Source organism: Terrapene carolina, unplaced genomic scaffold (assembly GCF_002925995.2).
Source record: "Terrapene carolina triunguis isolate 2854851 unplaced genomic scaffold, T_m_triunguis-2.0 Scaffold62, whole genome shotgun sequence".
Taxonomy (NCBI): Eukaryota; Metazoa; Chordata; order Testudines; family Emydidae; genus Terrapene; species Terrapene triunguis.
Genome location: NW_020664413.1, coordinates 55,607,191 through 55,624,048, shown reverse-complemented (window position 1 = coordinate 55,624,048; position 16,858 = coordinate 55,607,191). Strand labels below are relative to the sequence as shown.

The 16,858-nt window shown below is 40.0% G+C and overlaps 1 protein-coding gene across 3 annotated transcripts; it reads left to right on the top strand.

The window, feature by feature from the left end:
• The first annotated feature begins 1,208 nt into the window (after positions 1 to 1,208).
• Positions 1,209 to 14,796, top strand: KCTD18 (potassium channel tetramerization domain containing 18). Of its 3 annotated transcripts, none has more exons than XM_026647667.2 (7): positions 1,209 to 1,256; positions 2,808 to 3,010; positions 5,168 to 5,379; positions 6,989 to 7,182; positions 9,423 to 9,517; positions 9,979 to 10,078; positions 14,200 to 14,796. In XM_026647667.2, exons 2-7 carry the CDS (start codon positions 2,854 to 2,856, stop codon positions 14,765 to 14,767), a joined length of 1,326 nt encoding a protein of 441 aa, XP_026503452.1. In that variant the 5' UTR covers positions 1,209 to 1,256; positions 2,808 to 2,853; the 3' UTR covers positions 14,768 to 14,796. The 3 variants fall into 3 exon arrangements, with proteins under 3 accessions (XP_026503452.1, XP_024062764.2, XP_026503451.1); XM_024206996.3 differs by having other exon boundaries at positions 9,970 to 10,078; XM_026647666.2 differs by lacking the exon at positions 1,209 to 1,256 and adding an exon at positions 1,882 to 2,111 and having other exon boundaries at positions 9,970 to 10,078.
• Positions 14,797 to 16,858: the final 2,062 nt, after the last annotated feature.

Here is a 16,858-nt window from a genome sequence, read left to right as displayed (position 1 = left end):
AAAGATAATGCACATTGGAAAACATAATCCCAACTATACCTACAAAATGATGAAGTCTAAATTAGCTGTTGCCACTCAAGACACAAATCTTGGAGCCACTGTGGCTAGTTCTCTGAAAAAAAAATGTGCAGCGGGAGTCAAAAAAGCTAACAGAATCTTAGGCACCATAAGGAAAAGGATAGATAATAAGACAGTAAATATTATAATGCCACTCTATAAATCCATGGTACACCCACACATTGAATACTGTGCAGTTCTGGTCACCCCATTGCAAAAAAAGATATATTAGAACTGGAAAAGATAGAGAGAAGGAAAACAAAAATGATTAAGAGTATGGAACAGCTTCCATATGAGAGGAAAGATTGAAAAGCGATAATTAAGGTGGGATAAGATAGAGGTCTATAAAATAGTGAGCAGTGTGGAAAAAGTGCTCAAGGCAGTGTTCACCTACCACAGGAACCAGGGCTCACTCGATAAAAATAGTAGGCAGGTTTAAAACAAACAAAAAGAAGTACTTCACACAACTTAGTCAACTTGTGGAACTCTTTGCCAGGCGATATTGTGAAGGCCAAATGTATAAGTGGGTTTAAAAATGAATTGGATAAGTTCATGGAGGATAGGTCTATCGGTGGCTGTTAGTCAAGATGGTCGGGGCTGCAACCCCATGGTCTGGGTATCCCTAAGCCTCTCACTAGCAGAAGCTGGGACTAGATGACTGGGGATGGGTCACTATAATTGCCCTGTTCTGCTCATTCCCTTTGAAGCATCTGGCATTGGCCACTGCCTGAAGACCGGACATTGGGCTAGACAGACCATTGGCCGTTCTTATGTTCTCAAACGTGTAACCGGAGTGTAACTACAGTCTACACGGACCTCTCTCCTCTGGAGTCTGCAGATCGCCTGACACACTAGCGCGGAGAAATGTGACCTGCCCCACTAACCTCACTCCCCAGGTAGGGATCAGAGGGGTTGGGGGGGGGGGGTGGTGTCGCGCCCATGAAAACTGGGGCAGATTCGCGGTGCGGGTCCCCCCGTGGGGGATACGGGGCAGTTTGCGGTGCAGGGTGGGGGTGCAGCACCCCCGTCCCTTCTCACCCCTGGCCCCACGCCCCGGCTCCGAGGCGCAGCCGCTGGGCTCCCGGCGGGGCCGCAGGGTGGCGCTGTGCGGGCTGCGGACAGTCCCTGTGGTGGCGGCGGCGGCGGCAGCGGCGGGCCTGCGCTCGGTTACTCTCCCAGTCCCGAGGGTGGCGGAGCAGGTACTGACTCCTCTTCACGCCCGCCGGTTCGCGCCCCCAGCCCCTCGGCGCGGGCGAGGCCGGGCTTCTCCCGCGGGCTACGCTGAGTGGGCCTGAGGGGAGAGCCCGCCCCCTTGCACGGGGAGGGGGAAGGGCCTTGCTCCTGCGCTTCACCGGCCCGGCGCGCACGTTAGGTGAAATACGGCGCTGGCCACGGCGGTTCGTCTCCCCTCAGCAGCCCGGCAGCGCCGCCGCGCCCCGCTGGCGGGGCCGGGTCAGGCCGGCCGGTCTGGGCCGAGCGCGGCGATCGGCAGGCAGCCCGGCTGCGGGAAGCGAGGGGAGATCCCGGGCTTCGCCCGACTGCCCCGTGGGGGCGGAACGCGGGCGAGGGGCGCCTGAGGGCAGGCGCCGGTCATGGGCGGCACCCACCGCGCACTGGGGTTGTTTCGCGTAAACCCAGCCGCGCTAGGGGTGTGAAGGCAGCTGGAGACTCCCTGATCTTTGTATGATGCTGGGTTGTTGTCGGCCTGTCACATGAAAGGGAAAACTACACTCCCTGTGTGTAGCCCGGCAGCACAGCGGTCACAGGGCAAAGAGCGCTTGTGACCCTCCGCAACTCTGTCTATGAATAAAACATCATTGCACAGACTGGAAGTGCAGTGGTTTTTTTAAAAAAAATGCCACTGTTGGAGGCAGCTGCTTCGCCCGACAGTGAGATTAGCAATATGGGAATCCAGTGGAACAGTTGCCAATCTGCTTTGGTCATGGCTGCCATAATAAAAAGGAGTCTAATATGTCTTTTACCTCCTCTAGTGATAGTGCAAGGCGTAATCAGTTCATACTTGTGACTGACTGGAAGATCCTCAGAAGGGTTGAGTGAGAAGTATTAATATACACCATGTATACTTTTAAAAACAAATATTGAAGTTTCTCTTCTGATGCTTATGCCAAAATCTAAATCATACTGGGCCCTCATCTGCAGTCAACTCAGTGCCAGTAGACGCTTGCATCCACAGGGAACCCCACTGAAGTCTCACATTATCAGAATGACCGGTGAAACCACTTCTTGACAACACCGCCCTGTATTCAGCAACACAAATTAAAAACAGGTTTTTGAAGAGGCGAAAGGCACCATATCCCATTACTAGTCCTTTGAACTACGCAGTTTTTCACCAATGTCTATTTTTAAAATGTTTCCAAAAATACCTAAGATTTTTATTCCATAGTTGTCCACCACTACTTTCACATTATAGAGTGGCCAGGCAAAATTCTATGTACACATTTGCCTAGGGAGAGTAGTGGTGTGTGTGTGTTTGGTATTTTTTGTTTTTTATCCTGAGTTAGTGAGAGATACAATTTTTTTTTTAACTTTGGCATAAAGGCAGATTTGCTTTTGGGCACTAGTAAATTTTTAGGATAATTTTCAAGATAGATGTACAGTATTTTTTGGCTTTGTTTTATTGTGTTACATTAAGATGCCCAAGTTGAACAATATTTACTTAAATGTGTTGTATGAAATATGCTTTCCTTGTATTAGAATTAACTACTTTTATTTCTGCAAATTTATTACAGGTTTTAATAGAACATAACTATATTAATATTGAAATTTGCAAATGCAATGGAAGACGGCAAGACTGAAGAGGTGCTAGATATTCTTCGACTTAATGTGGGAGGTTGTGTGTACACAGCCAGACGCAAATCTTTATGCCGCTTTAAGGATTCAATGCTAGCATCTATGTTCAGTGGACGTTTTCCTCTAAAAATAGATGAGTCTGGTAAATAAATCTAAGTTGTAAATATCTAACATCTGCTCAGGTGGCTTTAGAATCAGTTTAAATTGTCAGTTTAAATACTTTTCTATGTTACGCAGTATTCAAGTTACAGAGATACCGTATTAGTTTCTGTAGCTAATAGGCAGAAACTGCGATCATATATTCTTTCAATCTTGAGAGGCACCTATGAAAACTTTGGTTACAAATAGAAAAATAAATAAAAGTAATACATAGAAAGGGACAAGAATACTTCTCAAGTAATCTGAGTCAAGTCTCCAGAATCCGAGACACTGTAAGAGGATGGAATAGTGATAAATTATAAAGCTGCTATTTGGATACAGTCCTGTGGCCTGAATTGCAGAGGTGGTGAACACCTCCAGATTCCATCAATTTAGTGGGATTTGTGGGTGCTAGGTACTTCTGAAAAAATCAAGCCACTAGCCTTCAGTTAGGGACACCACAAAATTAGAGAACACTTTTTTTTTTCTTTAAAAATTACGTTTAGTTTTTGGGGATAAAATCTTTTATGATTAATTGACCTTTACTAGCCTCCTCTTGTTTTTCAAATTAAAATGCAGTGTAGTCATTCAGGCTTAGGGCTTGTCTTCACTTACATTTTATAGCGCTCTAACTTGCTGGCTCAGGGGTGTGAAAAATCATCCCCCTGGGTGCAGCAAGTCTGAGGCTTTAAAGCGCTAGTGTAGACAGGCTCCGAGCGCTGGGAGCCGTGCTCTGAGCACTGGGAGCTAATCCTCTCATGGAGGTGGATTACCAGGAGCGCACTTCAAAACCATTCCTGCGGCAGCACTTTGAAGTTTCCAGTGTAGACATACCCTTAGGTTGGATTCCAGGCTCTGGGACTTTTTCACCTCATTGCAGGGTCTCAGAGCTCCTGAGCCCCATATCTACACTACAATTTTATAGCCCTGCCGCTCAAGCCCCACAAGCCAATCAACTGACCGGGGCCCGCCTCAAGTGTTTTGTTGCAGTGCAGACATATCGCTAGACTTCATAGGAAAATGAAGTTGAGAATTTAAGAGTTCATGATAACATTATATTCCAAAGTTGGCGTAAATTAAGTGTTATCACTAATTTTTAAAATGCAATGGAAAACTTTAAAGTTAAATGATAATGAATGATTTTCTGATATGGTTAATGAGCCTTCATACCATAAAAATTGTTTGAAGGGATTGATTTTAAGGGTGCAAAGTAACTTACAGAATGGGTCATTGCCAGTAAAGAAGACTGCATTTTTTAACTAGCAATGAAGTTAGATATGAAAAGCTGATTTAAACTATTTTCAGTGGAATCAAATTCTGCTTTAAGTCATCGCTATGCAGCCTCACTGCAAAGAGTGGGGTTGCACTGATGTGATTGGAGGCAGAATTAGACTCATTACTGTGTGCTCACTTTTATGAAGGGACACAGTCAACTTAAAAATCACTTCTGTTTGAAATGTTTTATCTGTTTTTTACATGTAAGATTACGGTAATCGAAAGACAGAGAAAAACAGCACTTTGTATATAATCAGTTTACTTGTTGGCCCTGTACAGTCAATTTCTCCTTTTGCTTCTGTGGCTCTTAGAAAAAACAAATAAGAATGTTGTAAAAGTCAAAAAGGGAAACTTAGGGACAAGTGCAGTACTGCAGATGAAATGACAGAACTCTTTTTGAAGCAGACTGGATTTCAACTTGATATTGACTCCCTAAGAGCAAGATCGGATGCATCTAGAGTTAGTTTCATTTTATCATTTAAATAGAAGACATGTTTTGTAAGGTTATATTTAGTACAATCAGTTTAGGCCCTTATCCTTTAAAGTGATCTGCACAGACTGACTCCAGATTTCTCATTAGGACTCCAGCTAGCATAGGACTCCACTCCAGGATTGTAGGATTGGGAGTTTAGTTTGTTCATCTGCAAATTAAGAAATACAGTAGAGAAGCAAAGAAGCAGTTTTAAAATAAGTGATGACATATTGCTGGGAAAAGGATACCACTCCCAAGCAAGATACCTTTTTAAATAACTATTAAGAAAGTCATATATATTCACCACTTGATACATTATTAATTAAAGGATCCACTTGATAATTTGGTAGAATATGACAAAAATTCTGCCTTTAGTTACAAACCGTATTTTAAAAGATTTTATTTTATTTTCAGGGGCTTGCCTTATTGATCGAGATGGAAACCTCTTTGAGTACCTTTTAGATTATCTTCATGGAGAAGTTCGGATTCCTAAAGATGAACAAACGCGAATTGCATTGCAGGAAGAGGCAGATTACTTTGGCATCCCTTATCCTTACAGTCTGTCTGACCACTTAGCCAATGAAATTGAGACATATTCTTTAAGGTCAAATATAGAACTTAAAAAGGTCTTGGCATTTTCTTATGTTTCTAAAAGTGTTCCATAATTCATATTGTTCAGTTGGTACCAAATAATATTTGAATAACCTGTATATGTCATCAATCAACTCAGAGTTTTAGAGGAAGAAATCACTTGCTACTTATTAGAATTGCTAATAGAGTCATGGTAATTAAGGATACACCAACATTTCTCTTCATTCTGCACCTTCTATTTTCATGGGTTTGTTTTTTTGAAAATTAATTGTCAACATTTTCTGTAAAGCAGTACTCTAAATTTTACCTTCAGTTTCAAATGCAGATCTTCTGTGAAAAGTGACTTTGTAAAATTGGCATTGTGAAGTTCGATGTTTGTGTTTCAGTGACTTCAGATTTAATTCGATCACTTTACAAGATGTTTCTTTTGTCAGCCTTGAAAACTTTTCCCGAGATCTGAAAGACAAACTGTGTATTTTAATTTTCTTCTATCATCCCACATAACCATTGCAGTGCCACTCTGCTAAACTCTAATTAGATAATGCAGTTCAGGGATGCATAAACAGGGACATATCAGGAGTAAAGAGGTTATTTTACCTCTGTATTTGGCACTGGTATGTGCTGCTGGCACACTGTCCAGTTCTGTTGCCCACAGTTCAAGAAGGATGTTGATAGGAGAGGATTCAGAGAAAAGCCACAAGAATAATCAAAGGATTAGAAACATGTCTAATAATGATAGACTCAAGGAGCTCAATCTATGTAGTTTAACAAAGAGATGGTTAAGGGGTGACTTGATTACAATCTGTAAGTACCTACATGGGTAACAAATATTTAATAATGGGCTCTTCAATCAAGCAGAGGAAGATATAACATGATCCACTGGCTAAAAGGTGAACCTAGACAAATTCAGCCTGGAAAGAAGACATATGTTTTGAATGGTGAGAGCAATTAGGCATTGGAACAGTTTACCAAGGGTCATGGTGGATTCTCCATCACGGACGTTTTTAAAATCCGGATTGGATGTTTTTTTCTAAAAGATGTTCTAGGAATTATTTGGGGGAAGTTCTATGGCCTGTGTTATACATATAGTCGGACTAGATGGTCACAGTGGTCCCTTCTGGCCTTAGAATCTATGAATCTATGGCAACTGAGGGCAGTTAGAATTTAGTTTATTCTGTTGAGGCACAGAAGGAACACAATGCAGCACTCACTGTTTTAGGGCTTGTCTAGAGGCTATTTTTTACTATGCTTGATTGCTAATTAGCTCAAGTTACCTATCACATTTAAATGTGAGAATCTAGACACCACGAACAGAAGCTTCTGATCTACTTTCTCTAGACCATTATTTTATATACTTTTATCATGTCTCCTCTTATTCAGCGCCTATCTAAAATAAACAATTACAGTCTTTTCAGTTTTGCTTCCATGTCCCTAATCATTCTTGTTGCTGTTCTCTGAATTTCCTCCAATTTCCAATATTCTTTGAGGTAGTAAGACTAGTACTGCACACACTCTTCTAGATATGGCAGCACCATTGATTTCCTTAGTAGAGTTCATTATTAAAGCCAAATAAACTTAAATGTGACAAAATGTAGTCATTTAAAAAAAATTCTTAGTATAACAACATTATATTTTTTTCCCCAGGCTTTGATAGACTTCTGTGATTCTTACGGTTTAGCCTGCACCAAGCCGACCGTTTGGGTTCTGCACTATCTCAACACATCTGGAGCAAGCTGTGAGAGTAGGATTATAGGTGTGTTTGCCACAAAAGCTGATGGGACTGATGTACTTGACAAGGAACTGGGAGGAAGAATAAATAATAAAAATATGTACAAAAGGTAAGATGATTGGACATCCGAGAGCATACTGAAATGAGATTGTCAGTTCCTCAGGGTGGGATCCTACCTTCTTTTCTGTTTGGAAAGCATCTAGTTAATACATTGTTGTTACTACTGGAAATTAGTAAAGTAAAGATCTAAAATTAAGCAGGGAGTACAATAATTAGAGCCCACAAAAGATGGCCAGTTTACAGTTACTGTAAATCCTCATTTTGTTTTAAGGACTGTTTTAAAAACATCTTTCCCTTTTAAAATTATATTTTCATTTAGGCAGATACTTGCATTAAATAGTGGTGAAAAATTGTATATATTAATCCTTACTCAGATCAGAAAACAAATGCAACGTTTGTTAGTTACTAATGGAGTCACATTTTAAAATCTTATCTGACAAGACAGGAGGAAGAGATAGACAACAGGGGAATGAAGAAATGAAGGCAAAAGGAAACTGCCTAATTTATGCCCAGACTTATCAAAGGACATAGAATCCGTTGTGGAATCTCCATCACTGGAGGTTTTTAAGAGTAGGTTAGACAATCGCCTATTAAGATTGCACTCAAGGCAGAACTAATTATTAGACCAAGGGACTGGAGTAGAAGATCTCTTGCAGTTCCTTCCAGTCCTACGATTCTATAATCATGTTCTTCAATACCACAACCGTAGTGCATTTTAAGAATAATAATGCTAGTTACTAGTACATCTACATATTTTTGGGTGGCTGGAAGCACTCTGCTTTTAACCTTGTACCTCATGGTACACCCAAGGGGCGTGTGTTTTGTAACACTACACATATTTTGATTTTTTTGCTTAAAATAAAGGTGAAAAAAACAACAACAAAGTAGTAAATGTGGGAACAAAACCTGATTATATTGTAAAAAAATATTGGGGAAAAAAAAAGGTTGGGGAAAGTAGTCCTAACAGTCAAATCAATTCCCTTCAGAAAACGTTGGAGTCAGAAGTCATTAGGCATGTCTATACAATAAATACCAATTGCTGACAATTCATGTGAGCAGCAGGTGCAGTTAAGCTGGAGTTGGACACTTTTCAGCTACAAGTATAAGCAAGGACAAATTTTGTTCAGCTCAGGTTTCTGAAACTGATAAACCATTTGTCCATGTCAGCCATTGCACAAAAACCATGCTCAGCATAGATTCATAGATTCATAGATTCTAGGACTGGAAGGGACCTCGAGAGGTCATCGAGTCCAGTCCCCTGCCCGCATGGCAGGACCAAATATTGTCTAGACCATCCCTGATAGACATTTATCTAACCTACTCTTAAATATCTCCAGAGATGGAGATTCCACAACCTCCCTAGGCAATTTATTCCAGTGTTTAACCACCCTGACAGTTAGGAACTTTTTCCTAATGTCCAACCTAGACCTCCCTTGCTGCAGTTTAAGCCCATTGCTTCTTGTTCTATCCTCAGAGGCTAAGGTGAACAAGTTTTCTCCCTCCTCCTTATGACACCCTTTTAGATACCTGAAAACTGCTATCATGTCCCCTCTCAGTCTTCTCTTTTCCAAACTAAACAAACCCAATTCTTTCAGCCTTGCTTCATAGGTCATGTTCTCAAGACCTTTAATCATTCTTGTTGCTCTTCTCTGGACCCTTTCCAATTTCTCCACATCTTTCCTGAAATGCGGTGCCCAGAACTGGACACAATACTCCAGCTGAGGCCTAACCAGAGCAGAGTAGAGCGGAAGAATGACTTCTCGTGTCTTGCTCACAACACACCTGTTAATACATCCCAGAATCACGTTTGCTTTTTTTGCAACAGCATCACACTGTTGACTCATATTTAGCTTGTGGTCCACTATAACCCCTAGATCCCTTTCTGCCGTACTCCTTCCTAGACAGTCTCTTCCCATTCTGTATGTGTGAAACTGATTTTTTCTTCCTAAGTGGAGCACTTTGCATTTGTCTTTGTTAAACTTCATCCTGTTTAACTCAGACCATTTCTCCATGAGTTCAGCGGCATGCATGGCTGATGCCCATTTTCAGCAGTGGGTATTTTTTGCAGAAGACAGGTAAATCAGAGGGGTACTGATTTATAGAAATGAAAAGGATGTTAAAGTATAACATTTTCATATCCACTTTGCAAAAAGCCTACTAAGAAATCCTTGATTCTTTGTGCGTAAAGGAAGGGAGTGAAATATCGTTTTGAGGGTTTCGTACAACATATGTTGTCTAAAAAGTATAAACTAGATTAATACATAATTTTTACTTTCAAAATATTTCTAGAGAGGCTGGAAATAATGTCCAATACATCTGGAGTTATTATTCAGTGAGTGAACTGAAAAAGATGATGGATGCTTTTGATGTCTGGGAAGGGAAAGGTACAGTATTCATTTTTTTTCTTCCATTTTAGTAGTTATACCTCTGTAGGGAAGTATAAGAAATCCCAAGTGCTTTGTTCTTCACCAAATGACAACAAAAATTACATTTCTGAATGTTTTCAATAACTCAGTAATGGCATGAGGTAAGAGAGCAACCTTAGTCATTTTTTGAAAAACACGTTTTCAGGTGTTCCTTAAACTGGGAATGTTGAATGGAGATGAATTTCAAGGAGTATTGAGCTTCATATCCTACGAGCAACTATCTCCAAGGTGCAATAGGCTGGCCAACATAAGGGAGGAACGCCTAAAAGACACATAGTATTGATGCACAGATACCTGTCAGTCATAATTCTAAAGCAGAGGTCTTGAATATAATAATAATTCTTAGCTTTTACATATATACACATGCATTGAGTATGTTCCCTCAGATGTTGTTAAGTATCTTGTCTTAGGAACTTCAGGTTTCAGCTATTGGAGAATGCCCCAGCTGATAGAATGTTGGACTCTTGAAGAACGCCCTTTGAGAGGAAGTCTCCATCATATGTCTCCAGTTTGTAAAAGGTATATTCACTGATTCAAACTCTGATTACTTGAGACACACCGTAGAATGCACTACTGCTTTTATAAGAGAAAACAACTTAGGGCTTGTCTTCACTAAGGGGAGATCAACCCTGTGCAGTCGATGCAGCAGGAGTCGATTTAGCGGGTCTAGTGAAGATCCGCTAAATCAATGGGAGAGCGCTCTCTAGTTGACCCTAGTACTCCAGCTCTCGGAGAAGAGTAAGGTAAGTTGACCAGAGAGCGGCTCCTGTCGAGGCAGCGCAATGAAGACACCGGGGTAAGTCAACCTAATCTACGTCGCTGGAGTAGCATATTCATGTAGCTTTAATAGCGTAACTTATGTCGACTTACCCTGGTAGTGAAGACAAGCCCTCAGTCTCTTTATTAAAAATCTTAGACTCCATTTAAGTAAGCTTTTGAAATAATTATGAACTTCAAGTTTCTATCTTTCATTCTTCACTGTCTCTTCATTACACCTTCATTTCTATAAAATCTGTTTTTTATCGGGGGAAGAGAACTGCAAATCTGACCTCAGTAGAAGAAATTTAACTTAATTTTGGCCTTTGGGAAGGTCTTCCTTATTCTACAGTCCTTCTCCTACCTCACAAACACACACTTTAAAATGGGCAGAGAAGGTTCTAAAGTTTAGAGAGAAGTTGTGTTTTGGTTACTGATCCAGTTATCTGTTGTTAATTGGATTGGCAGCCAAATGAAACGTCTGTCTGAAAACTGCCCTAAAGTTTTAACTATTCACTTGTTTATTTCTTGCCTTCCATTGCCTCCTTAATTATACCAGTATGATTTGTTTGTGTATTTGTATCTAGAGTTTTTGTGCACTTCTTATCTCTCCACTCTTTCCACAAGTTTTTCCTCTTCTTTATTTTGTTCTTTCTTGTGCTGGTGTTCTTCCCTAATCACTTTTTTTGGTGATACCCTTTCATTCTTACCCTGTTCTGAAGGATCCTACATAAAAGTGATCCCTGCATTACTCCTAGTCCATTGTTGGTGTGATGGTTCTCAGGGTACCCAGGGTTGTGAGCTACCTTGTTATCCCATGCCTCTAGGGAGAGGCAGTCTTTCTTGTGGTAGTTGGGTGTCAGCTCCCTGGTACCCCCAGCCTTTCAGCCACTCAAGGTCTCTTCTCTGGATTATGTCAGTGCTAACTTCACCTGGCAGGTTAACAGTAGGCGCACCCCTATTCCTAAATCTTTTCACATCATTCCCCCGCTGTGATATCCAGTCCCTAGCACTGGCTACTTACAGAAATTCCAAATCTTCTGCTCCCTAAGGACCAGTGTACCCCAGTTTTGCCAGTTTACTTTAGACCACCAAACCTATAAACCACACAGCACTTGTGAGTACTTTTAACAAAACAAAATAAGGTTTGTTGAATAAAGGTTTAACTAGAAATGAGAGAGAGAGAGAGAGAGTGGTAGAAACAAGTGGTTACAACACTAACAAAACATAAAACGCAAACTTGGGTCTGCACTTATCAATGATTACCTTTCCTATGTAATAAAGTAGATTTTCTCCCCAAAGTTTGGTCTTTTGCAGAGCTGGCTGATTTCAGACAAACCAGGATGCAAATATTCATGAAAACAGCCCCCCCCCCCACGATCACCAGGGGTTTTCCTCACCCTGTTATATTCAAAACAATCTTTTGTTTTCTATTCATAGGGTAAACCCCGTCTTGTTGTAAAGTTTCTTTTTTTTCCCTTCAAGTGGTTTCGGCTGTTTTTCATTGCCTCTGCTGGTTTCCCATTCAAAGTCTTAGTATTGCACAAGGCTAAACAATTGAACTTTGCATTGCATTACTGGCCATACAGGGTGGGGTAACTCCCTCTTGCCCAAATTGGCCGTTGCTGAGACATCCCCATGACTAATCTTTACTTTTTTCCAAGTCCATAAAGCATACTTTCAGTATAGATACATTGTTCCTTAAATATTACCCATATGTACATCTCACAATGATTATGAAGATTGAAAAGTTAGATGCTTTCTGTAGATACCTTACATGTTAGTCTTTATGGATAAATATCAGGCAAGATATTTGTTTGGCATAATGAGTTTGTCAGGTCTGAGGTGAGAGTTGTTCATAAAAAACAGGGTATCCTTTCCAAGGGGTCTCTGTGTCATAGTTGAGTTATCTGTTTTCCCATTAGATTGCCAAGCAGCCTCCATTCCCTCCTGTACACTTCCAAATTCTATTACCTTGTATTTGTATGTTCACTGTCTCCTCCACTTACCCCCATCCCTCTCTCATGATGCAGAAGTAAAGGAGTTTGAAACTCAGTAGAATGGTATAATTGTAGTCCATTTCAGTGTGCTTTGATGCATCTTCATAGGTGCAGTCAATATGCAGAAGCACAAATGTGTGATTCCTGCTCAGTGGGATTTTCAGACACCCAGTTGAAACCCTTGATCTAGCCCATTATTCTGATGAAGCACTGTATAATTTCTTTTAGTTTACATTAGATAATCCTAGTTATTTCTATGGGAATATTTCCTCTTAATTACTGCTGATAAGAAGTGGGTTGAAGATTAGGTTGTTAGTTTTCATTTCCTCTCCCCTTCCTCCTTTTGTTCTGGTATGTATTATATGGACATGCAGGATACATTCCCTTCTCGTGTGTCTCTCTTAAAAAATGTCCTTTGCCTCATTACCTTACACTGGTTTTGCAAATCATTCCAAATAGTATTGCCTTTATACTTCATATTGACTTCTCAGTTTTACAAAATTAGTAAATAACGATCTCTGATACTGTTAATTCTTCCAATGTGAATCCATGGGGCACTCACCAGTCCCTTTTATTCCAAAGCGTTAAGTACTCACAAGAACATCCATTGTTTTGTCCTATATCTAAATCTGTTCTTTCACTACTCAGGTAGTTCACAAACTTCACATTCTATTTATAGTACTGACTTTGTAGTTGAATGTCTCTTGGTGATCACTACAGAAATCTTTCCTGAAGTTCAGGTCAATCATATCTACAGCTTTTCTTTGTCAACTCCCCAAAGTTCTCCCTATGGCAAATACTTATAGGTTGTTTCATACTCAGTGTTCTAGGCTTTGTTACTCATTGATAACAGGAGAATTTCCTTGTCTTTTTCACTGTGGCAGTCAGCATTACGGATTAATAGTTTGCTGGCTTTTGCCTTAATACATTTTAAAAGTATTGACAAAATTAGATAGGCTTCACTGCAAACTCTGTGCTCCACCTTTTAACCCTCTCCCCCCCAAGGTTTATATATAAATTTGCTAATTCTCTCTTTGACCTACTTTTGGCTTGGATCAAATATAACCCTTATTTTGTCAACCCTTAAATGTTCTAATTTCTTCATCCGCTGTTTCAGTGTGACCTGGATTTCCACCAGTTTTATTTTTATTATATCCCTGATGAATTTAAATCTTCCTGGCATCTGTTCATTTTCCATTGCCACACAGACTGAGAGAAAGTGTTTGTTGAACATTGTAGAAATGCTAGCTACTTCTGCCAAGAACATAAATTTGCCTTTTTTTTTTTTTTGGATGAGATCCTATTGTCTTTCCTTCACTTACCCTTCATTTGTTCTCTTGAAAGTCTTTAGTGGAATCTTCTTTTCATTTGGGATCTTTGCTTTTCCTATAGCTGTTTTACACTCTTTAAGTTGGTAATCTTGTCAGTGCTCGTATGTACCTGAGGTCTTTCATTTTTTTAATATATTGGGGTCTTATTATTGGGTATCACAGGAGACCTTTGGCCATAACCTAATTTATCTGAATATTTTCAACTTCCCCCACTCTTTTATTCTCCCAGTTCTCTCCTTCACTACTCTCTCATGCATTTTCATCTAGCACTTTCTGTATATCATCTCCTTTTAAGATATTCTTATAGTACTGTCTTAAAAACCTTTCATGACAGGTAAAAATATGTGGGGGTATGGCTGATAGGAAATAATGACTGCTAACAACTTGGAGTAGCATAAATGAGTAACTACAACTGACCTTGGAATAAACAAAAGATCAGATCTGTGGATGAATGTTGGAGACAAGCCATTTCATAATTATAGGTTAATTATGTGTGATGCATAGAATAAAACACCTAGATTGCTCCTTTACGACATAGTCTTTTGTTTTACAGACGATTAATAGACTTTACTGAAGAGGAGGAAGATGGTCAAAACTTTAAAGCTGGTCCTAAACCAATTAGATTTTCTGGTCCTTCAACAAGTACCCACATCAAAGTCAAGAACTCTGCTTCATTAAAGGTAGCTGCCTGTAACACTTCTTCACATTCTGTGGTAACTCTTAAACGACCCATCAGTGATAGTTTGGTACAGCGCAAAGTAGTGCCAAAAACTGAACTTACAACGTGCCCATCATTGCCTACAAGTTCTCAGGCATCTTATGGAACTGAAGGTGCTGAAAATGGGGCAGCATATCAAACTACATTCAACATCTCAATGTCTAAGAAACCCATGACCACTCGTGTGGTAAAACTGAAGCGGACTCCATTGCGTATTGTGTTACCATCTCAGTCATCTTCCTCACTGAGTAAAACAGATGAACAGGAAGTTCCTGCTGTTGAAATTCCTACTACTTCTACATCACTAAGAGAGAAAGAATCCAGTATATCAACAGTGAATAGTAAGATCAAGAATAATTTGGAGAATGACAAACTGGGGGGGAGGGATAGCTCAGTGGTTTGAGCATTGGCCTACTAAACCCAGGGTTGTTGCGTTCAATCCTTGAGGGGGCCATTTGGGGATCTGGGGCAAAAATCAGTACTTGGTCCTGCTAGTGAAGGCAGGGGGCTGGACTCGATGACCTTTCAAGGTCCCTTCCAGTTCTAGGAGATGGGATATTTCCATTAATTATTTTATTATTATTATTATTATTATTTGGATGATGATGTTTAATTCTTTAGCAGAGATTTCCTGGCATAATCTGCTAAACCAAGAGTTTCTGACCCTGGTGTCAAAGGACACATCCTGGATTATAATTTATTACTAGAGCTGGTAAGCAATTGTGGAGAAAAATAGTAAAAAGTACATGGGCAAAAGGTTTTGAAATTTATAGTAAGTGAGTTTTCTCACTTTACTTTTAATTTTTTGGGGGATGGGGGCAGGATGTGTGGATTTTGAAAAACATTTTTGCAATACATGGTGACCATCTCTCAGATATTTACTTAAATCAAGTTGCCATGATGTTACTGTCTTTTAAAAATAGAATATGCACGCATACAAGCAAACCAAACCTAGCTAATTCCATTATTGATAAAGGTCAAGATTTAAAAAAAAAATTGAGACCAAGGTTAGGTTCCTAAATTTATATTTTCAAATCGGAAAAAATAGGTCACATTAATTAATAATGGGGGAGATCCAGTCTTAGAGCCCGACTCAGTCTTCTACTCTCCAGGTATGTAAAATACTGGACATTGCAAAGGTATCTGACTTACCAAGAGTAAGGAGCAGGGTTGCTGGCTTCCAAGTGCTTTTTGGGGAGAATATAGGAAGAGCAGTTTAACAGCAATGAAAGGAGCCATCCTCCCACCTGCCACAGAGGAGGGACTAGGAAATGTAAGGGGAAATAGCTTGTCATGGAAGCAACAGGGCAGGATCTTTTCATAGAATTGAGACATACATGTATTACATTCCCAAAGGGGAGTGTTCTCCAGCGGGGAATTGAATGGGCGAGTTAGGCTTACATTGTATTTCTTAGAAATTGGAAACAGCCTGGCATTGCACCGTTATGGTCCATCCTGTCCTACAATTGCAGTAAGGCTCTTATGCCAGACGCACAGCTGTGATTGCTTTGTTCTCCCCCCGCTCCCTTCATATATGCGGGACTCTGATATATGAGCAGGGACAAGCTCAGCCTCTTTCAAGCCCAGACAACAAAACAGCGGAGTTTGAAAAATGGGTAAACAAAAATATGGGCTGAATACTGCTTTCAGTTGCACCAGTGTACATTTGTAGGAACACCAATGAAATCAATGGGTACTGCAGAGCTACACCTGTGTAGCAAAGCAGAATTTGCACCAATGTCTTGAAGTGCCTTGATTCTTCTTGGGTGTTTAGACCAGCATTGCTTAATGAGATTTGTATAGTGCATATCTTTGCTGGTCTTGCTTGACTAAAAAGAGTTTTAACATTGCCAACCCCAAGTGTTCAAAAATCATATGATGGACTTAAATCATGAGACTTTTCAAGCTTTACTCTGCAACCATGAGGGCTAGAAACTTAGCTTTTATTTTATTTTTTAAAAAGTGAGATTCTCATGTAATAACATGCCTCCTGTAGCTGAGGCCCTAAGAAAAACACCAAGTATCATGAAAGTTGGCAAAACTGCAGTTTTCTGGCCATCAACTTACATTTTGAAGGCCAGCTTGCATCTTTAATGGCCCAAGATAGAAGCTTTGATTTTTTTTTAAAAGAAAGTTTGATTATGTAGAAAAGAACAAACATTATGGAAAAATGCTAACATAGTGTAGTACATTGTGTCCATAGGTCTAGAGTCTGAAATATTTTTAGAAGAGAGTTTGAATGAAAAACCAATTTTTTCATACATATTCAATTTTGTTTACTCATTACTTCATTGTTTTATAATGGCGCTGTTTGTAATGTACTTTTTCTCTTTCTAAAATAAGTTTCCTAAGACTGAATATTTCTTTCCTATCTGGTCTTCAATGTTTGATGATTTTAAAAGATTTAAAAACATACACTAAAGATCAGCAATAGTCTGGAATTATTTCACACACACACACACACACACACACACACACACACACACACACACAC